The 26,958-nt window shown below is 34.0% G+C and overlaps 1 protein-coding gene across 27 annotated transcripts in view; it reads left to right on the top strand.

The window, feature by feature from the left end:
* NRXN1 (neurexin 1) overlaps nucleotides 1-26,958 on the top strand; it is a 734,224-nt gene that overhangs the window by 313,354 nt on the left and 393,912 nt on the right. For 19 of the 27 annotated variants that reach the window (XM_040551878.1, XM_040551892.1, XM_040551886.1 and 16 more), the window contains 3 exons: nucleotides 1,558-1,941; nucleotides 8,862-9,065; nucleotides 11,366-11,392. In XM_040551878.1, the coding sequence (XP_040407812.1) occupies nucleotides 1,558-1,941; nucleotides 8,862-9,065; nucleotides 11,366-11,392 (615 nt within the window). The remainder of the gene's footprint in view (nucleotides 1-1,557; nucleotides 1,942-8,861; nucleotides 9,066-11,365; nucleotides 11,393-26,958) is intronic. The other 8 variants (XM_040551901.1, XM_040551900.1, XM_040551898.1 and 5 more) reach the window with 1 other exon arrangement.

Below are 26,958 nucleotides of genomic sequence, written 5' to 3'. Positions count from 1 at the left end.
CTTTGAGACTGTAGCAACAGTAATATCCAGCCCTTCTAAAATCTATACATCTCAAGTCTTGCATGGGAGTCAGATCTCATGAGACTTCTGGCCCGAGAGGTTTTAATAAATGTCCAAACTGTTTAGATATTCACTCTGTCCATGTTTTTGAAGTTAGCCTGTCAAACCAACAAAAGAACAAACAAAATATAAAGCTCTCAAAGGACTCCATTGCTGGAAGAGAAGCCTGAATTTCAGGATGTATCCTTATCAGAGAATAATCATCTTCTTGAACATGTCTCTGTTTGCTTAAAACTCGCATTTTAGTATTTATGCTATTAAAATTCTGAATTCATTATTTTCATGCACCACTCCAACCATAGTGGAAATGCTTTTGAAAATCAATGTTATCTTCTGAAATCTGTCATATTGACAGTGGAAATGGTGAATTATATAATTTTTATGCACATATATGTAATAAATACATTGTGGGAAATGTGATTCTTAACTGCCCTATCACTAGTACACATTTGAAAGTGTGTCCAGTAGATAAGCATTGCATAATGTGTCTGGTACATTGTATTAATCTGGTGGTCTATATTGTTTTGATTTATATTTTGCTTGCTTTTACACCCATATAGATCGGTAAGAAGGCACTTCTGTGGAGATCTACATGAAGATTCTTTTTTCAGCTGACTTTACTTACTAAATAAAATGTGGTTGACATAAATGTGTTTTCTGATTCCATGCGCTAATCTGTTTTTCTGTCTATTCCAGTTGTAAAAATTGGATACTTCATTACCTTTAAAAATACAGCAAAGAGGATCTTTACAGTTATCTTTTTCATTATCTTATATATAAGGAAATTTCTGGTGTCTCTGTTCAGACACTTCGTAGAAACAGAATTTTATTTTAGGCTTAATTTTGTTTGTTTATTTTTTAACTTAAACAGAAAAGATATTTCTGATTTCCTCAGGTTCTGTATACTTCGTTCTCTCCCTCTCTTTGTAACATGCATGAATTTTTAGGTAAGTGTCAGATGCATTGATTTTTCCCTCTAGGAGCACATCACTATCTTCTTAATGATTGCCTGCCTGGCAGCTGATGAGAGTATTTTCCTCCTGCACTCAAAGGGGGAGAAAAAAAATCTTACCTAAAGCCCACTGAAAGTGGTGAGAGTCTTTTAAAATATTGTGTCTTTGGATTCAAACCAAAGACACAGATTTGCCTCCCAGGTTGCAACCTATCAATGAAACCTCAACCTTTATGCTTTGAATCACCTATGAGGTAGTGAAGAGTTTTTGTTGCATGAACAGGATATTTCTGCAAATAACTCTGAAATGCATTCCCCCCTGACCCCACAAGATTGGTAAGGAGAATTTTACTTTTTTATGATGTGACCATGCAGGAATGTGCATAGATGTGTGTCTATTATTGTATAGATATATAGAATACCTATGTTTCATTTATAGATATTTGCCTGGAGTTAATGTAGCACACACATTAATGGTTAAAATAACAGTACCAAAATATTTAAATGTCTTGAAAATCTTGAATTTTGTTGTCATTTCTTCTCAGGGACCATATCTGTGAACACATTACGTACTCCATATACTGCACCGGGAGAAAGTGAAATCCTTGACTTGGATGATGACTTGTATCTTGGAGGTTTACCAGAAAATAAAGCAGGCCTCGTCTTCCCAACAGAGGTGTGGACAGCACTTCTCAATTATGGATACGTCGGCTGCATTAGAGATTTATTTATTGATGGTCAAAGCAAAGATATTCGACAGATGGCTGAAATTCAAAGTACAGCTGGAGTAAAACCTTCATGCTCAAGAGAAACTGCAAAACCATGCCTTAGCAACCCCTGTAAAAACAATGGTGTATGCAGGGATGGGTGGAACAGATATGTTTGTGATTGCTCTGGGACGGGGTACCTTGGCAGATCTTGTGAAAGAGGTAAGTTCCATGAGATGGCCATGTTTCTACTTTAATCATCCTGTACGATGTTTAAAATGGTACATTATCATTAACTCTTCTGATGCAGAAAAAGTGTCTTTGATTTCATTTGGTGACGACGGAAATGGAGCGCTGCTCTAGACTGAAAGAAGTAACACTAGAAGAAAGACCTTAGATGACTTTTTAAGATGCATAGATATTAGTTGACTATGACAGAGCTAGTACCTGCTAAATGTCTCTAGGAAAATGTCTTGCCTTTTGTCATCATATGCTGATGAGTTATTAAAAGATTTGTGAAAGTAATTTCAATTAGTATTGCGTAAGTGAATGCACATTCCAGTTCCAAACTGAGGTCTCATTCTCTGCCACTTTACATCGATACCACTGAGTAATTAAATTTCATTTAGAATTCCACAGTATCACTTAAATTCACGGCCAGAATTTCTGCCATGAATCAAAGCAAAAAAACCTGTGTAGAAATCTATATTTCTTACTTGACATTTTTTCTAAAGTTCCTAGTTCCCAAGGAAACTGTTTCTACTCATCTTAATCCATTGAGTAGCCCTCTGCCCTAGAAAAGGTAAATGTAAAGTTGACAAACCCTATTTATTTAATTGAAAAGGTGGATAGCAGAAAGGAAGACAGAAGTTGAGGTTAAGAAAAAAATAGGAAAAAAATCTGTAATATAATTAATGTATAGAGTATGCCAATGGAAGATTCTAATACAAGTAGTAGGACAGCAATAAAAAACAAACAAACAAAACCTTAGTTAACATTTTAGGTGTTTATTTGTATTCTTGTTTAGAATAGGAAATATTTGAATGCCAGAAGTTGTAAAGTCTCATATTGCAGTTGACAGAGTATAGTTTTCTTCAAGCTGAAATCTACATTTCAAGGTTATTGGATGGCAACTTAAGTTATGCCCCTCTAGTTTGGTTCATTTTAATGGGTAATAAGATAAACCAAAAATGTATTATTTTAAAATTAAAACCCGAAGTTGTATGTAAATAGACGTGCAATTACGTAGAATTAATGTCATCATATTATTAGCATTTGCAAGTAGATTCTCAGTCTTTTCTCTCTTATTTTCCTTATTTTTCGAATATATAAGCTCTTGGCGCGTGATTTTGATATCTCCAGATTGTTGTGTTACTGCTGGAGCGAAGCTCGCAGAGGGCATAACTGAGCTGTCGGTTGGATTACAAAAGCCTTCAGTTAACCATGTCTGGTGTACCACCCTGTGGCAAAATTCTGCTATTACATATGGCAGAAGTGAAAATAGGACTTTTTAGCTCGAGATCTAGGATGCATGTACAAAGAAAAAAAAAAAAAAAAGAAAAAAGCAGATCTGCAAAGAACTTAAAAGCAGGCTTATTCATACCAATTTTCCATAAATATACTTGACAGGTGGTAATATTTTATGTAAAAAGCCTTTTAGTCTCTCTTATTTTCCATACTTCAGCCATACTTTCCATACTTTTCAGCCATCTTCCAATATAGAGCTTGATTTCCCAACACATTCTCCTGGTGGCAGTGGTGATACTAGAAAGGTGTAATTGGTTTCTTTACCGTTTGTGTGGCACTTCAGACAGTATGTTATTGTTTCCTACTCTTCTTGGTTTTCCAAAGGAAACCACACAAAAGGAGGTCTCCTTACAGAAAGATTCATATCCCAAATAGTCACGCATTAATGCAACTATAGCTTTTGGGATTCTGAAATCAATGTGTTGACATCCTACCAAAGATATTATAACTTCTACTCATGTGCAGTAACTGATAAACTATTGTATTTGGTGATGTAAATAACACAATTATAATTGTTCAAACTAATTTAAGCAAAATAGGAACATGTTCATTTCGACAATACAGTTCTACACATAGGGCAATTGTTAGAATAAAATATTAGAGATTAAGCAACTGGGATATTTAAGGCTAAATGATTAAGATGACAGCACTGAACTTAAGTGTGTAACTACCATTTACTACAATTTATTTTTTTATATTATTTCCCCCCAAATAGGAGTACTGACATCCATATGTGGATGTATCTTGTATAATGCAACATCCGAAATAAGTCTGGTGCACAAAAACCATGGTGCACAACTCAGTTCAATTTTAATTTCTGGATACTTAATATTTTTCATATCTAATTACTTTTTATCTTGTTGCAAGTTATTCTTGATATTATGCTTCTTTGTAAGCTTAAACATCAGTATAATCTGTAGATTGGCTTTAGTAGATTATGGAAACTATAGCAGATGGACAGACAGCTGTCACAGCAATATAATTTGGTTTCCTATCTTACTTCCGTTGTGACCACAATATGTGACTGCCTTTTGCAGGTGTATGCTTTTTGACTTGATAGCTAGGAACAATGTACAAGAGTAAATTCATCAAACAGTGGTAAGGAAAAAGTAGGTCTGCAAAGATTTGTCGAAGTGGCATTTCTGAGGAGAAAATATATTTAAATTAGTGTGTCTGTGTACATGTATGCATTGTGCATGCAAAGCATCTGCATATACACATATACATTAAATACAGTTTTCATTCCTTTACATTATCTCTGGATGCTTTAAATAAATAATAAGTAAATAAATAAACAACGACAACAAAACACAAAGGAAACCCACAGGTGATATGATGACAGATTTTCATGAAGAATTGTGTGCTATCATCAAAATATGATTATGGTAATTATATCCCTGTTTTGCATAAAATAATCAGTCTTGAGTGTTTAAGTTCTAGTTCCTTTACTGTGTAGCTTAGGACCTCAGTCCTGAAATAATACTGCTGTAGAAATTGGGATGAATCACTTTGCCTTCTGTTTATAGATTATCCAGTAATTAATTGCATATCAGGTATTATTCCCATCAGGTCGATGGAAAGGTTCCTCATGTTTTATCAAGGCTGAAGCAAAGGGCCCAGATGGATTAAAGTAGCCATGATAGAAAACACACAAGCAACAGTTAGCTGAGTGTTGTATATGAAAGTGCATAAAAGAAAGAAAACAATAAAATAAAATAAAATAAAATAAAATAAAAACAACAAACACAAAAAAGTTTGTCAGTAGGCATTGATATACCTGAATAAACCCACACAGTTGATAGGATTGTAATTTTATATATATATATATATGTATCAGTGTTTTTTTTTTCAGGGCAGGATATTGTTGCTGTAACTACACTGGTAACTAAAAGAGAACAAATCTGAATAGTTAATTACTGATGCTTTGGATTGTTCACATATTTCCTGACATGGCTCTGGGCTGTATCATTTATCATTTTGAGGCAAAGTTTGTATGTGATTTGATAGACAGCACACACCAAGGATGATTTCATGCTTTAAAAATGGCTCTGTGGGCTGTAAAACAGTCCTCGCATTTACAAACACTTTGAAACTGAAAAAGCAGGAAAAAAAATAATTTTGACTTGACTTTGGAAGCACCACAAGGGGTCCAGAGGAAACAAGATCCGGTTTTATTTATTTATTTATAAAGTTGCAGTAAGCATTTATGCATCATGTTAAAACCAACACAAACCTGATTGTAAAACGTAAGAAAAATGAGGATCCTGAATCTCTTCTCATACTAGTATTAGCTGATGTGTTTGTGGTGACTGACATGTTGCTGATTTAGGTAATACCTGTATAGGAAAGAATAAATTAGAATAGAAAGAATAGCCCTGGAGATTTTAATCAGAAACAATCTGAAGGGGAAAAAAAAAAAAAAAAAAGGAGAGGAGAATCCTCCTGTGTTTTTGTTGTTTTTTTTTTTTCTTTGGTTGGTTGGTTTTTGTTTGTTTGTTTTTTTATCATGGAAGTAGCAAGGGTTTCCAATGTCAGTTTTACAAATACATTGAAGAAGGAATGTGTAAGATCTTTTTTTATCAGTCTATGCATGATATCTTACTGTTCATTTCTTGTGAATAACTCTACTGCGTGCACTTATTTCCTGCCCCCCAAAAATGGTTGATAAAGTGTGATAAGTTTTTTTCTGATATTTCTCTTTTCATTGCCATGTTTCCCCACTGAATTGATAGTAAAGCTACTGTTCTTGCCATGGAGACTCTAACTGTATCAACAAATAGCACGTTCTGAGCAAGAATTAGCATGTAATCTAATAATTACATGAAGATGAACAAGAAGAAAAAAGACACTGTCAACCTTTACATGAGTAAAGTAGTAGAGTAGATCTCAGTGAGTAGCAGTGTAGATCTCAATGAAAGATGAGGCACACAAGCCAATAAGAATTAGCTGGTCCAAAGCAAGTTAGGCAAAAATGAATACATGCTTATAGCCAAAGTGTTTCTTTGAGTTTTGCATGACTGGTATAACCCTTGCTGCCTCTCCAATGCTCAAGTCGCCATCTTACTGAATAGGCCTTGCAAATTAATAGTCCACTCTAGGCAGCTGAAACAATTGCAGGGTGGAAACAATTGTGTTAAACAACTGAAACAAAATCTCTAGTTATAAGAAAGTCAAAACAAGCACATTTTGTTTTACCTTGAAAACTATTTTTTCTTACTGTCCAAATCCAAACCTCTCTCTCTGAAGGATTATAGTAGTGTAGGCATATCCATGAACATTACAAGACATCTATGAGGGGAGAGAGAACTTAGTGTACTGTCAAAGGTCTCTTACATGTACTACTAGATGCCTTCTATCCAGCCAAGACCAACAGAATGTGGAAATTTGCAGACCTGAGAACAATGTTGAGTGAAGTGGAAATGATGCTAAGTTGCATAGATGGCAAATCACAGCTTGCTGTCCTTAAAGGGAAGCACACTGTTGTCAAAAGACCATCAACTTGTATGTATAACGTAGCAATCATTTAATAATGATTTAACAATATAATAATAATTTAATAATGATTTAAAAATAGGTTTTCCTAGTAATCTATTTACCAGAAGATTCATTTCAGGTGAGTGAACTAAACATTATTATTTTTTCTATTTTAGGGATATGTAGTATCACTGATCTTCAATTATGGTTCTCAGGGCAGTGCTAAATCTTGATGGAATCCCTGCTTCCTGATATTTTTTTTATTTATTTTTTTTTCTGTGGTACCTTTATATCTTGGAATATATAAGAGTTTATATATTCTAAGATATAAGATATATAAGAGAGAATATACTCAGAGCTCCCCATTCTGAAAGCAGCTAGTTGACATGAGGGGGTTTCGTGGTTGCCCCAAAGTTTTTAAGTCATTTGATCTTCTCTTCAGTCTCCTTGGTTTGTTCTTGGAACATCTGTTTCCAAAATAGCTGGCACAGTAAGGTTTAGGAGGATTGAGTATCTAATCACATCAGGTCTGTTCACCATGATGTTAAACACTCACAGGTCATCTCTGATTAAATTAAGACAGTTCCTTCTCTCCTTTTTCTTTCATTTTCTAAAAGACTGAATAATTATAGAAAAAGCCATCAAATAGTACCAGTGCTGATTCTAACACCTTTTATATTATCAGATGATAATTTGTCAGCAAAGACCTCTAGTGTTGCTGAATGTGGTTCAACTTGTAACATTTAATCTGATTTTACTTAGTTTATGAAATACACGTTGTACTAATGTCTTTTTTAATAGAAAATAGAAAATATAAAATACTTTTTGCTTTCTCTCATGTAACCATGTAACTTAAATTTTTATGCTTGAACTTCTTTAATTACCTAAATCGTGTTTACCCTGATTAAGATCTTGAGAGGTTTTTGTGCCAGACTAAAGATTGAGATATAGGAATTAATTCTAATCCATCTCCTCCCTCAGCAATCCCCAATCAATCAAAATAACCAATAAGTAAATCAATAAAAATCCTCCCTCCCTTCCTCCCTTCCTTCCTTCAAGGAAGTAAGTGCTATTTCACATTTCCTGTGCCTTCCTTAGATCTGCTGCCTGCCTGCTCTTTTTGCTCATTTGTGCTAGTATTGCGCGAGTAGATTTTTTTTTTTTCCAGTGGGTTTATGTTGCCTCAGGATTGCATCTTTTCCTAACAAAGACTGGAGGTCTGGTGTAGTCCTCATGACTCTACACTTTACTTTAGGAAACAAATATGGCCTTCACTTTCTCTGAACTGCTGTGTCCTACTGTAACCCTTCTGCTTCCTTTCTTCCTTTCCGCCAGTGTGGTCCTTCTGCTTCCTTCCTTGTTACCAGCACTGAGTCTGGGAGAAGACGACTTGTGGCTGGTTGCTCTGGGGTCTAACAGCCCACCACTGCTCTGTGCCAGAGACTATTGCTGGGAGCATTTTCTGCAATGTCTGAAGCTGACAGTTACATGCTTGTCTCAGGGGTTTTCATATCATACCCTCAATATGCCAAGTCCAGTCTTGATCCTAAGGTTGAGGCTGTTGTCATGTCTGTACACACATTTTTGATTCTCTCATCCTTGAGTCATCATGGTTGTGAAGCAATCTGTGCTTTACCCAAACTACTTGTGATAGTCACCTTTTTCACCCTAATGACTTAAGGCTTCTTTTTGCTAACTGGATGATAATCTTAACTGTGGTAGTAGCAATCTCAATAGATTTATACATAAAGTATCCTAAAGCACTTATCTAGGTAGATGACAGTCAGACATGACCTTCTAAGAAATCGTAATGTTTACCTGAATACCTTTTACAGGCTTTGATATATTTTGCATAGTACAGGCCCAGTCTGGCAATCATTTATTTACAGGTGATTTTACCCATCTGTTTGAAGATGCATAAAAAGCATTAAAAGAGTAATTGTAGAATATTTTGATGCTTTTAAAAGAAACACAAGTGTGTTGTTGTTTTTTTTTTTTAATGTTTGACAGTAATAATAATTGTAATGTGTAATTTTTCTGTGTCATGTTGTGTGGATATACATTTATCACCTTGTATTTGAGCAATGATAATAAATACATTATACTTCTTTAATAACTGATTTTCTACTTTATGTTTTCAGAGGCAACAATTTTAAGCTATGATGGAAGTATGTTTATGAAAATACAGCTCCCTGTTGTGATGCATACCGAGGCAGAAGATGTTTCTTTACGGTTCAGGTCTCAGCGAGCTTATGGCATTTTAATGGCAACTACTTCTAGGGAATCTGCAGATACCCTCCGATTAGAGTTGGATGCAGGACGAGTTAAACTAACGGTCAACCTAGGTAACAAACTCTTCCTCCAAGAAATTAGCATTTTCTTTACATTTTTCTTTTTGCTTGCAAACATTTATGAAACAGCCTGTTTTAACATTAAAAGTAAACTGAAATGTTATATAAATACATGTTGATGCAACATTTGCATATGTACATACACACACAAATACATGCCCATTATTATACTTCATTTCTTTTTTTTTTTTTGCATTTTTGTATTCTTTATATAGTCTTAACATATTCCATCACAATATTTTTGTATTATTGTGTATTCTAAAAAGAGAAGACTAGTTCATCAGTGGTACTTTTAGGCCAAATAATTTTTCTTCATTGTGGAAGACTGGTGTCCCTCCTCAACTTATCCATAGTAGAAATTCCACAATTTAAATGTGCAAGAAGAAACAACATGTACATAGTTCAGTTCATTTTTAGGTCCACCAACTAATGTACAACATACATATATTTTAAAGAATGTCTATTTTTAATGCTGAAAATATTGCAATTAACTATAATTTCCACTGATGGATTTCGTGGTCTCCTTTTTTTAGCTGTCAAATCTATAGTAAACTCATCTTCTATTTTTTAAACAATTCTGTGGTGGTATTTTTGTAGTTTCGAAAAATAACACAACCCTTCAATGCCCAAAGACTGCGGCCCTCAGCAAACAGCCATGTGAACACAGGAGGCACAAACCCTTTTACAGAAAACAAAAAAGAAAGAACAACAACAACAACAACAACAAAAAGAAAATTGGTTTCCTATTTTGAAATATGATGGACAAAAGGTTAGGTTATAGTTTTCTCTAGTTAAATAGTACTAATAATAGTAAAAATAATAAATTTAAAGTCCTTTTGTCATGCTTTGTATAAATCTAAGAAAGGACCTGATGGAGAATAGAAGTACACTTAGGAAAATGGATGTTCAACGAAGTCATTCACACTCTGGAGTGATATTTTTTTAACGGAATTAAGTATATATATATAAACATATTATTAAATCATAGCAGATAAAATGATACCCAGAAAACATAAAAAAAAAAACCACCTATCCATCCACTTTATGAAAAAACAAAACAAAACAAAAAAACTGAACACTGTCGTGGTGTTTAGGCTTCTGCAGAGCGGAGAAGCAAAGGGTTCTCCCGTTTCCTCCTTTCTTGCACTACCCTCTAGTGTCGAGCTGCGGATCCTGCAAGCGGCCGGGTGCTGCGGCGCCGGGCGGCAGCGCGGAGCGTCCCGCAGGTTCGTTTTCTGTAAAAGGGGCTATGCCGCTGCTGGTCCTTTGCTGTTTGCAACCACTTTTCTGATGCGGTTGACGACACATGACAAACTCAGCTATATGGAAACAAAATCTAGGTTTAATGGTACATCTGTTCCTCAAAGGTACATACCAGAAGTAGCTCCACAAACCAAATAGCATGGCAGAGATTTATTTTTTTTTAATTATTATTTTATTTTATTTCAGTGATAAAGGCAGATAACCCAGCACAGTACAGATCAGGTCATTTTCTTTCTGTACAAAATACGCTACGTCTGTCAGGTTTTGCCTACTTACATAGTTCAAGAAATCCATGCTTTAGCAATATTGTTTCTTCTTATCTCCCCCCCACACCTGTTTCTTTTCTTTCTCTTTTTTTTTGTTGTTTTTGTTTGTTTTGCTTTTTTTTTTTTAAGTCAGGCAAGTAAATAATCTGAAAACAGTGTTCTCTAATTGTCACTTTACAAATATGTGATTATTTTCTGTGTATTAATGTAGCTTTAAATATAGTCACTGTTTTTTATTACTTCTATACTTTAAAAAATAAAAAATAAACAAGTGCCAATCCCTATTTATAGGCCTAGAAAATGAAATTTGTATTTTACTATTTAGTTGTTAAAGATCAGCCTTTGAGGTATACTATACAAGAGTTGTCCAAGGTGTCTGACTGTGGCCTGGCTTGCTCTATAACCCATTGTGACGGAGCACTTTCTAATTGCGCTAAGAGAAATTAACTGTTCTTTCACAGATGGGGAAAAGGTTGCAGCCTGCCTCAATTAAGCATCTTTGACATTGAATCTGATTTTTTCGCTTAGATTTGTCACCATGTAGCTTTGTTTGAAATTGGCCATTTTTACCCTATTTGTCGTTTCTATTTATAAAGATTTATCGCAGTATATCTGGGTTATAACAGTATGTAAAGACCAATGATATGGAGTGGCCATATTTGCATGTGTCTGTCCCCGGAAGGGTGGACTGTGATTTTATTGGATGTCTGCAGCTATTACCTTGAAGGATAAATTTTCATTTTTCATCTATTCTTCCCCATCTAGACTGTATCAGGATTAACTGTAATTCCAGTAAGTGCCTATTCAAACTTTTTAAAATGTTATTCCACCATTATAAAATATGCAAACTAGATGAAAAAGATTGTGGACAGCTTGCAAGTGCTTGATAATTTATTAATGAAATGTGATGATTAATTATCGGTGTGTAAAAAGTCATCATATACATTAGTGGTTTTTTTTGTTTGTTTTTTTTTTTTGTTTTTCCTTCCTATATGATATAACTTTTAACTGGAATGTTAAAAAAGGAATGATTCTACAGGCTGTAAATATATGCAGAGGAAATAGCACAGTAACTACCTGCAGTACTGCATTCCGCTAACCAGCCTATTTTATTGACAGTAGCTATCAAATTTTTAAACCAACATTTCTGATGAGCTGTCACATCTTCTCCCCCTCGCCTTCCCTTTCCTATCAAGCTTTCTTGACATTTTACCTCCAACCTGTGGTGAGGCTGTCAGAACATAGTACGAGAATTTCTATTTTATAATCTTCCTAGACAATTGAATGTATTAACTGGCTGCTTATAACAATTGGTTTTGCTAAGCCATTGTTTTATGGGAACACAATATATTACAGTAAGGACATAATTAACTCTGAGAATAACTGTATTTCTATGATGATTTTTTACACTCTAATCATGTAAAAACCTTAAATTGAACATTTTTTCTCTGTGATATGCATGTTTATGAAACAGAGGGAAACATTTGCCAGATGAATGGACTAAATTTTAACTTCTCTGATATTATTTGGATTAAGAGGCTATATTCTGAAAGGAGAAAAAGGACTGTGATTTTATTTTGAGTCTATGGAATTCCTGAATGGTGTCACCAAAAGTACTGATAGTAAGTATGGTAGATATGAGTTTTGGGTTGTTTTTTCTTTCCCTTTCCAACAGGTTTTGCAAGCCATGGACTGGCTTTATGCAAATAAAAGCAAAGCTAAGCAACAATAGTAGTTAGAATTTGTAGTGTAAATAGCTTCCCAAAAGTCACCAAAATAACCTCCCATAATAGTTTTATAGTCCACAAAGAAAAATAGGGATTGTATTAAATTGTCTTTAAAAACAAAGTTTTCTTGGGGCAAGTTTTTAGTCTGAACCATGCTTAAATCCAGACAGATTTTTCAATACAGTACAGGAAATGCTTTCAGGTACCAAGGCATAAATATAGCCTCCTCATTTAAAATTAATTAAATTAATAAATTAAATCGTTCAATTTTAAAGGTGATTAGTTTCCCTACTGTCCATTGAAAAAAAACAAAAATAATAATTTTGTTGTTGTCAGTTGTAGGACACTTTTTCTCTGGATCAAATCCCAAATAGAAAAAATAAAAAATAAAAATCCAAGTATAAGGCAAGCAGCTTTTTTAGAAGTATAATTAGTTGATCTGCTGCTGCTAAATTCTTTTTTTTTTTTCCTAGCAAAAGCAGTCATTCTTCTTTTTCTTAACTTCCTTAATAAAATTCCTCTGAAAAAGAATAAGGTGAAAAAAAATGTTGATAGACCCATAACACAATAAATATATTTTTAAATCTCTTTCAAACAAAATGAAGTGTCATAAAAATAAATTAAAATGATTTCCAGGATCCACTGCCAAGTAAGTTTTGCATCAAAAGAGAACCTGCAAATACAAAGTAAGTAATAAGCCTCCAATTAGAGGACTGTAAACAGCAGGAATATGTTTACTGAACTGAGCTAGCAGTTGTGAATTTTTCTTGGTCTCATACAAAAGTAGCATAACTTCTGTACAAAATATTCTTGGTATCAAATGCTCAAAGTTATTTTTCCTTACAGTTCGTTTGTAACCTTTTTGCTATTATAAATGAACTTTCATGATTAGTTCCATCTCCCTTTGTTGCTTCTGTACTGGACAGATTTCTGTGAGCTTTTGTTACCTATTTTGGTAAGTACTACAATACTTTCTTACCAGTACTCACTGCAGTTTTTCAACAACCAGATAACATTTCATAAGTGATTTCTGTGTTTTAATTTTTAGATGATGAAGAATTATTGCTCTAAGCATTCCTTAGAATATGTTTTCTTATTAAGCAACATAATGGATTTTAGTGGAACACACACAATTTGTCTCAAAGCAACAGCATACACAACTTTAGTCTTAATTTGCTAAAATCTATAATAGTTCGATGGCTACCCTTTTGTGGCTTTGAATCTATAGAGAGCTGGATGTGTACCAATCCTGATTTTATGTTGCTATAAGTAAATCTGTTTTTCATGTTTAGGAAGCTATTTTCAGATTTTTCCATTTCTGTTGCTTAGAAATTAAGAATCTTAATGTAATTTCAACAGTGGGACTGAAATACCATTTATTTTAACTATAGTAGCAATAATACAGTTAAGATCAGGATGAAAGTTTCTGTTTTGAATTTGGAGAAAGAACTTTAAAAAAATGTAAAACCAAACATAAAAATGGTGGTTTTTTATGAGAGAAGAAAAGGAAGAAAATGAATGTAAGCACCTAGTTTCCTCCAGTGAATTGAAAAACTAGTGAATAAAATGTTACGCTTCCTTTTCCCATTCTCCCTTGAGAGCAGCCTGAAAGTTGGCTTCTGCTCACTGCAATCAAATGACCAGCACAACTGGCTAGTCAGAGGTCAGAGTTTCGTAGCAATTTGTACTACACTTTGTCATAGCATGACTTCACCTCTAGCTAATGTCCTGTGTTGTAGAAGAGGTGGCATTTTGTGGTCTTCCTTATATGAAATAAATATATATTTTTTAAAAATTTCAAAATGTTAATAATATGTCAGGTTATTACTGAGCTTGCGTCTCATTAAAAATATTATGGGGACTGTTCACATCATGCCATTTTTGAAGAACTGGGTAACATGCTAAAGTCAAGCTATTTTTATTTTGTGCTAGCTTAAAAGATTGGTATCTTTATAAAACCATATACCACTAGAAATTCCTTCCCATGTCAATCAGAAAATGCCATTCCAGAAATGTTGGCTTTGTTCACCCTTAAATCACTACAGTATGTTCTTCAGACTGAAAGTTAACAAAATAAAATTGTCCATCAAACAAGTGAAATAAATGGCCCTTTTAAACTGCAGGTACATGTAGGTCAATGTTAAGACCAACATCAGAAGAAAGGGGAAAACTTACGTTACAAACAAAAATGGCTACTATTGTTTCAGTCAGTTTTCACAGACATTCATTTAAAAACGTGACTAAGGTGAGTGATGATGGTTAAAATAATAGAAATCCTTCATGTGCAGGATTGCTTGACACTTGGTGTTCTGTACAAACAACTTTACATTGATTGCTCTACAGCTCTTAGACATTGTATACAAAATTGATGAGCTAATTCTTAAAAATTTCCTACAGAGAAATGCATAAAAAATTAAATTTCTCCCTTGAAGAGGGAAGTAATGTCTGTGCAAGTTTGTGTGAGAGATACTGCATAGATTGCTATTTATTTAGATATTCAAATCTTAAGTGAACTTTATTACGCCTAATACAATGCTCACTTTTCTCCTTTTTGCATACACCATTTTAAGATCAAATCCATCCTGTATTCCTTTATATACTCAAAATACCACTGAAGTATTTTGTTTGAATATGGCTTGCAGATCTTGATCCTTCCTAAATGATACTCAATTTCACATGGATTCTAAATATCAGGGTAGGATTGTTTCCATTATAATTTATGCTTTACAGTCTGCAATTAAAAGACCAGTAAATCCAGTTGAATAGAATGGATATTTTTTTCCTGGTATGTTTTAGAGACAGATTTTCATCCTGTGAAATTCACATGACATACACAACAGATTTTGAATGCCTAATGAACAAATATAGGTATGCTATATTTCCATAGAGACTGTCATCTGAATCTAAGCAAAACAGACAGGTTAAAAGACATGTGAAACAGGAAGTCTACATCTATACTCAAAGGCTGTCCCACTGGAGTCCTTGGTACTTAGTCCTGAATCTGTACTAACACCATCCAGTATCTATATTTCTGGCACTGGCGTTTGAATTAAGGCTGAAAACAGCTAGACGGGAAAAAAATAGGTTTGAACATATTCAAGGGGACTAAAACATTATCGGATAGCCTGTGATTTATTCTGTCCAGTCACAGAGGCCAATTAAGAAAGATCCTTCTGATTCCTCAATTCTCTGTAAAATACAGGGTGAAGATGCTGCGCAAGTTATGCCATTGACTCCATCATACTGATTGCTTACTGGAGTTGTGATAACAAAGCAATTCCCCTCTTCCAATAATCTGTTTGCCCACCTTTCTTTGATGAAAAGTAGTTTCTGTTTCCCCTCACTTGTAACCTGCTTCTGCTCCTTGGGAGTACCTAGGGCAAGGTCTATGACCTGACCTGATGAATAAGCCTTTCATCTTGCCCTTCTGTTAGGCAGGAACAGTCGTACTTTCATTCGTGTTACTTACTATATGTGGATTTTGTTTTAAGGTTGACTTTCTTTAAATAACTATAAAAAATATGTAGCAGTTATTTTTAGAATTGTCCTTAGCACACATAGGCTTGGGAGTTCTGCACAGATAGTTGAAAATAACATGTTTTGGGAACAGTGTTGACATGTATAAGAATCTCAACCAAATACATGAAAATTCATAAAAATACAGTAGGCTTTTCACAGATACTGATAGATGCTAACACTTAAAAATATTTCTGAAAAAGTCATCTCTGTTCCTTGAATGGTAGGAATGACTTAGATCAGAAGGTAATGGGAACTGGCAGGGCCATTGCTGACTGTTTTTCAATGCTCTGTATACCATTCTTTGTGTTTTGTACTGCAGAATTTCATCTATCTTTGAAAAAGTTTGTCATTTACTTTAAAGTTGTGTTGTTCTAGCCCTGCTGTCTGCTGGTCCTGTCCTTGCATTGCCTATTGCTTTGTTGACAGCACAAATATTCAAGCATCCATATGGTGAATTTGACTAAAGAAGTGACCCATGAAGAAAATTGTTAATTTTAACTTACTGAAATTTTCTGAGTGGTTTTATCACATTACCATCTATGGACACCTGCTATAATATACAGTAGCAGTGGCAGGAGGCAGGAATGGCGTGGAGACAGCAAAAAAGCAACCGCTGGTAGAGAGCGTTTGCTTTTATTTCAGCAATGCAAACCTGTGCTGTTCCAAAGTGAATATATCTGGCCCACATCTAAGCAAGAACAAAAACAAACAAACAAACAAAAACAACAACAACAACAAAAACATATGTTAACAGGAGGGCAAAGGCATCACTTCTTGAGATGTTGACTGCTTAATCTGTATCAGTTAAGGAAAAGCAATGTCAGGCATCTGAAGAGAAATGTTGGTAGGGTTTCTGGGTAAATGTCTGCATGTTCACTTGAGCACATCATAACTACTTTCCTTCTCTCCTGAATGTGTCTCATGAAAAAAAGCTGTAGGCTCAAACTAGGAAATAGTGAGGCCCATTTAGGGAGTTTTGAACTTGAGGAAGACCAACTGAGCATCATGAAGTATTTACATACTACAAGATATAAGCTGAGGGGATACTGTGCTCTTTGACCATTCACATAAGGTAATAAACATTTGCAGTCTGTTTTGTTTTGTGTCTTTTTGTGAAATTTCATATGGATATAGTCTGACAATAGAGGATTCAGTATGCTTTTTTCCTTTCTTTTTACTCTTTTCATCCATCTTCTTTCTCTCTTTCTTTTAAGACCTACATTCTGCTTGTGGTACTTTAAATATATAATTTATTTAACAGGAGCCCCAGAAATCAAATATGTAGCATTAGTGTATCTGTGGCTTTCTCAAGGCAAAGTGTTGTGCTCTGTAATAGCTAGAAACATAAAAAAAAAAAAAAAAAAAAAAAAAAAAAAAAAAAAAAAGAACATGGTTATGGAAGTAAATTTGAAAATTATGACAATAAGGAATCTCACTAATTACAAGGTGAAAAAAATCATTGGGTATCAGATAATCAGATACTAAGACTTACTTTTAAGTACTGCCACATGAGTGTTTCCAGAAACTTTAAGATTTTGCTGAAAAGCAGTAGACTTTCCAGTTATGATATGTCAGCATATCACTGAATTTTACAAGGCCAGGTATAGATAGTTTTCCATTTAGTATATATGTAGGGCTATATAAAACACGTCTGTTGTGTGGATCAGCTTTCTCTTTAAACATTGGTATACTGCCAAAATATTTTCAACAGAGCCCAAGGGCATGGTCTGGAGTAGACTGAAGTTATTCTCTCAAAACTTCAGGCTGAACTCTTGAAGGAAAATGGGGAGCAGATCCCTGAAATACTGATGACAAGAGGACCACTAGAGGATGGGAAAGCAAAATGCCACAAGCATGTAACAGACTGTTTTACCAACGGGGGCAAAGTAGTCTCCAGGATGTGCTAAGTGTATATGAATAGATTGTCTTGAATTAATAAATCTAGATTTATATGAATGGGTCCTATCTCATCTTTTGTAAAAGGACTTTTCAGCAGAAGTAGACTTGACCTTTCTACTATTCTAATGGGAAGAAGCAGTAGAAAGCAAGTTTTTAGTGAATAGCAGGTCCTAAATTACTCTTATTCTACTTTTATAATTTACTTATTTAGCATCTGAGAAGCAAGATGATTTAATCACATTCCAGGACTGGTGATTTAAATTATCCTCACCATTTTTTGTCATGACAGAAAGTGGCTGTTATAATCTAATCTTGTAGGGCTATTGAAGAATTATGTTCTCCTCAGTAGTAGTGTGCAATTATAGAATCATAGATTCATTTAGGTTGGAAAAGACCTTCAGGATCATCAAGTCCAACCATCAACCTGAGCTACTGATTCCCATCACTAAACCATTTCCTTTATTAAATGCTTTTTCTTCTGGAGAAGAATATGTAAAAGCTCATGTAATATCACTCATATGTTAATAAACTGGGCTGCCGTGGCAGTCATTTCACAGGAAATCTCTGCTACTAATGGTCCCACAGGAATCTCTACTAACATATTCATACATGATTGGGCAAAGAGAAGGAACACTGAGATAACAGTATTTGAAGGAATTAGATAATTTAGGAAAATCAAATAAAATGCTGCACATGAAGGTTTTCTAAAAGGTTTCAAAATGCTGAATGACTGGATAGTAAAATGGTGGGTGGAATTGAATATCAGTATGTACAAAGTAATGCATACTAGAAAAAGTAATTTAATTACAGCAATGGATTCTGTTAGTACTGAGCTGAAGAAATTGTGCTGTCATTGTAAATATATCTCATGTAAAACAGTCCAGTTCTCAGAAGTGACCAGAAGTCCCAAGGGATGTTAGTAACTATGGGAAAAGGAGGTAAAAGCAGAACAGAAAAAAATCTTTATGCTATTGTACAGTCATTGTCCACATCTTGAATGCTGTATGTGTTTTTAGTTTCTGTTCCACATGATGAACTAAAATAAGAAAAATACAGTGTACTGCAACAAGATATTGGATTGGCTTTCCTACATGGAGGAGCTTGGCAAGATAAATAAATAAATAAATAATGCGGGAATATATTTTGGTATGTTATGATTACACAGCCATGAAAAGCATCAAGAAGTTAATAGGTAGTATGAAATTGAAATACATGAGGACTTAATGTGATAAGGTACTTCCTGTAGCTCTCAGGGAGTCCATGAGATGCTAGTCACTGGAAGCTGTAACTGCATTAAATTAGCAATTACTATAGAGTGGCTATTACTATAAAGTTATAGTCTATTACTATAGAGTTAGCCACCGCTGAACACATAGTACTGGGCTAGCTGGGCTTCTGGTATTACCTGGCCAGGCCATTGTTACATTCTTAACAGTATTTCATGGAAGAAAGGTTTATCATCAGCATTAAACCTGATGATCTAGATTCAGCCTTAGCTCAGAAAGTCTGTAAACTACAATCTGCTAGAAGCTTGCAGCATACAGTCCTCTCTAAACATCAGTTGCTGGTCATTGTCAAACCCAGAATGTAAGACAACACAGAACTCAGGTGTAAAATCCAGATTGGCTGCTTTTGTTTTGTGCACCATTTCCTTTCCAATTTTGCAACTTCATTTCCTAATCATTTTACCATCAGTTTATACCCACTATTCAAAAAAAGCAGAATACTGCCAGTGAAAGGAAGAATATATACATCTATCTTGCATATAATCATTCTAAACTATGTAATCAGATTCTGTGAAAATCAGTGTTATCACAGAGATGGCAGTGGAATTCACAAGAAAATATTTCAGTGAATACTCAAACAACAAAACAAAACAAAAAAACAACATTCTTAGTTAACAGTTAAAAACAGTCAAATAGTTTGGATAAACCATTAATTAATTCTACTTCATACTTACCAAACATTGAGAATAATTTTTTGACTTAATGTCAAGAGTTTTCTTGATGGAAATTTTGGTCTGTAGTGCTTTTAAAAGAAAATCATTTTTAGCATTCAGTATTAAGAAAAAGTAGCAACAGTAACTCAACATGGCTCAGATGATAATGCTTCTAAGTTTATATTTATATTGGAAATGTTGTCAGATTTCATGTATAAATACCTTCATTGACTTTTCAGTTCATTTGTTTCTTTCTTAGAACACTGTTTCTAAGGAATGATGCTGTTGTAATGCTCATTTGTTAATGCTTTTGTGGAAAATATTTAGATGTGCTTATAAATTAGAATTCTGTGGAAAAACACTTCAGTCTTTCTGTTACTGGATTACAGTTTGAAGAGGTTATTTCAGGTGATAGAGACTTGGTTAGTATTTTTCCAAATGAATCTGCCTAAAAAATAGTAAAATCATTAATATTTTGATTCAGAAAGCAAGTAAGTATATTAAGAATATGCTTAGGACTTTTTCCAAATAGGATGCCTTACTAAATCAATGCTACGGTACTTATCTCCAGAACTTTTCAAGGAAAACCAAACAAATTGCCATTTCTTCAGGTAGATACTGCTTTTCTGATGAACAGATCACAGGTTCACAGCCTTCATTGCGTCCTAGTATATAGTTGTAAAGAACTCATATGATGAGTGTTCATGTTTTTTTGCTTGTTTGTTTTTTGATGTTTTCTTTTTTATGGGGGGGGGGGGAGGAGATAAAAAAAAAAAAGAAAAAAAGGTTCATGTATGTATCACTTAAGGAAGAGGGAAATTTTGACAGAAGGAATGAGACAACTGGTTTTCAACTGGTGAGCATTCCAGTAGGTCTGAAGTACGGTAAGGTGAATTGCTAAGTTTGTTCCTCTCACTAGATAATAGATATTATTAATAGAACAGTTCAACATTATTAAAAATAAGTGCTACTGACTTCAGTGGAAATCTGATCAGATTGTATTTCTCAGTTTGGTGTGATTAAAAGAACCAAGCTGCATAGGGAAAGCTTGACTACCTCTTGTTCAAAGAGGGCAAAAAAAAGTTACCAAACTGCAATTTTGCTTAAATTAAAATGATTCAGGATAAATCCCTGACAAGCAATTATTTTACTCCTTGAGCGTAAAGATCTATGAGATTTGATATAGACAATAATGAGAAGTACATGCGCAGAGAGCTTTTGTCCTTCTATATGTAGCGCTGTAATGTAGAAATAGAGTTCTCTGCATATTTGTGTAAATACAAGTTTGCAGAACTTGGTTTCTGAGCCATCTGTGGCATTTTGATTTCCAGTTCTTTATTTCACCTGCAGAAAATATTGTGTAAGTATGTATTAGCTTTAGCTGTATAACTGTTTCAAAACGGTATGTTACTTTATCATTGCTTCACTTCTCTGCAGTCATCGTTACATAAGTTCAACTTTGATGAGGTCTAGTAAGCACTTAGCTACAATATTATTCTTCATTAATGATATAAGAATGGTAATTCATTTTTCAATGTACTTTACTGAAGAGCTAACAGTGTTAAAAACATCTACCCAGAGCAGTTTCTTATATTAAAAACACACCATATCTAGCACATTTTGCATTTGTGTCTATTAAAATGCATGAAACATCTATCGTAACATTTTAAGCACTCAGTAGCTTATTACTGGAACCACATAACTGCTTCCTTATTATGTCTTCGTGACAATGACTTTAACAAATTATATTCAGGTAGTTGTTAAAATTTCCATCTAAGCACAATTCTCTTTTGAATGACATGTCAAGAGGTTAACTTATGCTCCCTTACAGCTGATTTCTAGGCCTCAATCCTTCAGACAAGTCACTTCAAAGGAGTTATGACTCCGTTGAGTTGAGACATCAAGATAAAGTTGGCTTTCTGAAATTCAGTCCCCTTTGGGAAGTGTGCAAAGAATTTTGCAGCAGTTATTTGTCTAGGCAGTACTGAAGCAACAAGACACAAGATGAAGACCAAGACATGTAATGAGGAAAAAGCTATTAAAGAAAAAAGGGAGCTCTGGATAATGTAGCTTATACTAATTTTTTGGTATTATTTCTCATTCATTGTACATTCTGTGAGATTTTCCTCAGAGGAGTGAAGTGCATGTATGTAAAGATATCACTTAATTAGTTAGAAGTTCCTCTCTGTCTCTGCACCTTAAGACTTTTCTTAATAATAGTAAAATCTATCTGGAAAAGAAAGACCAAATAGGTAAGTCAACAATTCCATCTTTCACTCATATGCCATAAACTGTTTATGGATGACCTGTGGAAATCAGATCAGCAATGGAGAATAACAAGAACAGAGAGTATGTTTACAACATCTAAGGAATTCTAGTTTTACCAAAATGTAAGAACTATAGCTGAAAGTATATGTGAAGATTACCTACTGAATTTTTGTCATGCTTACCATTATACTATGACTGTCTGTGCATTTTTGCTATGTAAAATTACAGCAACTTTGAAAGGAATTTCTTAGAAGGGAACAATGCAGTAATGTACACCACAGGCTATCAGAGGAAGAACTTTCCTTGCATCTCCAGTTAACATTTTGCAGATGACAAACGATACTTAGGAAGCCTGTTGACAAGCTAATCAGCTATGAATAAGAACAACACTAGCTAGAAAAGACTGGTGTGGATTCTTGATTTCATAAAATGACATAAATCAAGATACAAAGCGCAGTCTAAGAAACTGTAAGTAGGAACTTCTGTCAAGAAACTGACCTTTTTTTTTTTCTTTCAATAAGAAAACTGTCATTTACTGACACTGAGCACAATTCTTAAGAGAAAACAAATGGCAAAAAACATTTGAGATATTCTCTCAACATTGTAGTCAATTTCATCTAATTAATTTTAAAAGTCATTGTGTTCTTGAGCTTTAGTTTCATACTACAATGCAAGAGACAGAACAACAGCCTGGAGATAAAGATAGCAAAAAAAATACTTGACTGTATATATTGTTATTCTCAAAATTTGCAACTGAACAGTGAGAAAGTAAAACCAAACCTCATTACTGCAGGTGTCACAGTTGCCTACAGCTTCAGTTGGTCACCTTAAATATATATCTGGGAAAATGATAGAAACAGCTGAAATGTAGCATGAAAAGCTTGATATAGAATGCTGCTTACTGTTACCAGAAAAAAAAAAAAAAAAAAAAAAAAGCCTCATTTGCAGAAAAGAAACACACTTTGGTCTTCTGGGTAACAAAGCTGGAAGAGTTGCTGTAAATTTACCTTTAATAAAATGCCATATTAAATATATGCAAATTGTCTCAAGCAGTCTCAAACATAAGTGATGTCTGAGACAGTTCCATACTTTTGTTCCCAACAAAATCTTTATTGGAATAAGTATCTAGTATTTTTAAAAATTGTATTTTAGGCTCAAGAATACTGAAAAAGTATGTCCAAAAATTCCAGTTTGTATAGGGAATAGTATTCATGTTGGTTTCCTACAGGGAAGGAACATCAGACCTGACTTCTCTCAATTGAAAGAAATGTTTAAAGAACATATACAATATCACCACAATTATATATTGACAAAAATGTGTGTTCTTTTTTCTTTGTAAGAAAGATTCAAAGAGCTATTGTTTACCCTTTTGATAATACTGGAGCATTTATATCTTAAGATACATATACAATTTATATATTCCTGCTACTGCCAGTATACTGAGTGCTCTTCCCTGTGTCCCATATCATCAAGAACATTAAGAATCTTAATCCTGGACACAGTCTGGTGCAGCCAGAATGGAGGTTCTTCAAAAGCTGAAAAGGTCTAAATGCAAACAATCGTGAACTCACTGCACTCATAACTGTAGTGAGGACACTACAAGGATCATAGAGCTAAAACTGACATGACATAGTAATGAAGAAATACACAAATCAGCAAAAGTGTTTTTGCGAATATTTTATGATATAGTTTAGGAATGTACAGGATAAGAAGCCTAAATCTTGTATGTCTTCTGTTGTTTAAGCTGGAAAAATCAGAGAACAATTCCATACCCATCAAAGTCAATGGAGGCTGCTCTTTATACAACAGAGATCGCTCTCTGTATTCGTACGTTTGTAATTCCGGAAAATAATCTAAAATGTCCATTTGAGTGTTCCTTGCTTTAATCCTGTCTATGTCCAAGATTAAGCATCCAAGAATAAGCAGTCTCAAGAAATTGTGTTTTTAATCCATGATGATTATAAAAATATTTTAAAACACTTAAGACATAAGTAACAATTGTAAATCTTTAAACATATTCTCTTTACACTTAAATAGGCAAAATGTTATAATTTAGTATTTTCATTAAAAAGAAAAAAAATATATATGAATGTGAGATTTAGATGTTACATAGCTTATAACAGCTGTGCCTTGGGATGAAGACACCTGTAAATTAAGAGGAACTTATTCTTAAAATGAAGTCACAGTCCAATTTTTTTTTTTCCTTTGCGTGCCAACTAGTTACCAATCTGCTTATTCTTAACACAATGTTCAATATGTAATGATAAAATGAAATTTTGTGTGCTTTTTTTTCTTTTCTCTTATGTTCATTTTTGCCTAAACATAAAGGTAATGTTTTTTCTAAAAAAGGTAAATCATTGAGAAGCATACTTAAATTGTACTTATGTTTAAAATGTACTTTAGAGTTTTGACAGTCACGGCTTGATATACATGGGCACAGTCAATATCAAAGTCAGAAAGCCTTTGTGATCAAAGCTTTTCCCACTTCTTCCCATTTGTCAGTTATAATCTAACCAAAGCACACCATATATTCCAAGTCTCTCAGGAAAAAAAAAAAAAAAAAAAAAAGTGTGCTAACATTTTCTTCAAAAAACATTGTGAGTTAGGTTATTTTTCCTTCACTGTGTTTAAATGGAAAGAAAGAGGGCAGACCTAGCAGGAGGAAACAGTAGCAAAGGACCTTCAGACTCATATCAGGTTCCTCCACCATGAGGGTATGCTTAGAGATCTATTGCTAATATTGTTCATTAGCCTTCCAAAAGCAGAAAATGAACTTGTATTGGGATCTTTTTCCCCCTTAAAAACCCATATCTCACAAATCAGAGTAACAAATGAAACTCTGTTAGTCACACAAATAATGAATATTGGACATTCAAGTCATTTCAGAACAATAATAATAATAAAATAAACTGAATTCCATTGTTGGTTAAAATTGATGTTTCTTGTTAGTCTTGATACTATTTTACACAGCAGTTTCCAAGTCAGTACTTGTGATTTTTAATCATATTCATATTCTAGGAGGGAACACAATAAACACAGATAACTTCAGATGAATTAGACAGAATTCTCTACCAGTTTTACAAATTTTTTTATTATATAGGAATTGAAGGGAATTTTTAATTGAAACCAAATTCCAGTATAAGAAAGTTTTCTATAATTAAAACATTCTGTATATGCATAGGGAAATTTTTATATTGTAGATTTATTAAAATTTGCCACTTCATTCTTCCATGTGCAATATGCTAGCTTACACTGGATCATCCTTAAAACCAAAACCAAAACAAAACCAAAACGGTTATCAAGATAATTTGATTTATTCAGTGCTTCTGTATGTCTAGGTAAATTGTTGCAGTGGTTCTGTCTATGTATTTCAGATCCCTCCACTCCTTAGTGGCCAGACTTTCTGTCTGGTTTCTCTTACTGTCAGGTTTCAGTGTTAATAACTCCAGGCTCAGCTCATGTGGTGTTCTGGGAACTGGGGAGCTGGATGAGAAAATGGGGTAGCAGGCTTGTGAAATGAAATGGCTGCTTTCCTAATGCACTGAAGTAGCTTAGGTAAAATGAAGCTGAAGATTTTGATTTGAAGGTGTTTAAGTGTTAAGTGCACCTTATTTTGTCAAAACAAAAAGCTTAAACATATTCAGTTTAATATTTTAGTGGCAATGTCAAAACTAATGCAAAAAATAAACTAAGGTTTACTAAAAGCCACACAAGTAGTGTGTGGAAGTGAATCTGCTGATTCACAAGTCAGAGTCCTAATGTTTGGGTGCACTTAAAAAAAATTAGTATAATTTAAGGCAGGTTATTACCTTATGGTTTGTTTGTAATGCTGACCTTTTTATTTTTTATTTTTTATTTTTTTTACCTACAGTAAATACAACACAAATAATCTTGAATTGAAGCCTACTTTAAATTTGCAGTTATTTAGCATAGAATTGTTGTGCGTTGCACTTGCCTTATGTACAGAAAAGTCAATTGTCATGCTCAAGATAATTTCTGAAAATTTGCCTGAAAGTGTTCACCAGTAGAATGAAAAAGCAAGAACCAAGATCGTTGACTTTGATGTACTTTTGTTCAGGTGGATTCATAAAACCTACAGTACCTGTAGCATGTTTTATCTGATAGTTATGATCCTTAGAGAATGGTACAAAGAGAAGGTGTAGTCTTATTAAAAATCCATAGATTTAGCTGTCTTCTGTTTTTTAGCTGTTAAAAGATAATTCTATTTCATTATTTCCAAGAAGAAGGAAAATCACCTGTTCTTAGGGCTGTTTGTGTTTCACTTACTTAGACATGGCTTACAAAATTAAAATTAAAATGCAGCTGATTCCTAGCAATAAATATTTTAAATAACGGAATGAGTAGAGAAATGTCTCTGAGCTAGGTTAGGCATTTCATAATGTAATAACAAATCAGGTTTATCCTCTCATATACTCTGAGTTCATGTAGCTGTGACTGCAATTTCAAAACCATCTTTTCAAAAAATGTGGCTATAATAACATATACCCAGTTATTAACAAGCCAAACACACTTCAGATTTTCAGTGTCTTCTGTGTATACTTTTATGTAGCAGGGAAGTCTAGATGCCAAGACTTACAGCTCAGAAGTTTACTGCTTTCTGGAGAAAAAAAAATTTCACCTTAATTTTTTTCTCCATGTAGGTGAAATTAAGTATTGGTTCTAGTTCTGTTTGTAGTGAATGGGTTTTCACAAGACAGTGGTTTACCATCAGCACCTTTCTCAGCAGGCACCAAGAAATCTTATGTTTAATCAAATAGGTCTGCATATGTTCTGTCTTCCTTACTTGATCCACTGACTGTGTAAACACTTGTGTCAACAACAGTTAATATCTCACAGCTCTGAAGACATTAATGGATGGGTATGTCCCCTATCACAGCCCGAGTTAAAAGCTTGCCTTAGGCAGAAGATAGACAAGGCTGGGAGAGAGTGGGAGAGAGAAGATACTTAGCAGTTCAGATTGTCAGCAGCGAAAGGAAGTTCATAGA

Source organism: Cygnus olor, chromosome 3 (assembly GCF_009769625.2).
Source record: "Cygnus olor isolate bCygOlo1 chromosome 3, bCygOlo1.pri.v2, whole genome shotgun sequence".
NCBI lineage: Eukaryota > Metazoa > Chordata > Aves > Anseriformes > Anatidae > Cygnus > Cygnus olor.
The sequence above is the reverse complement of the archived record's forward strand: the minus strand, read 5'-3'. Positions and strand labels throughout refer to the sequence as shown.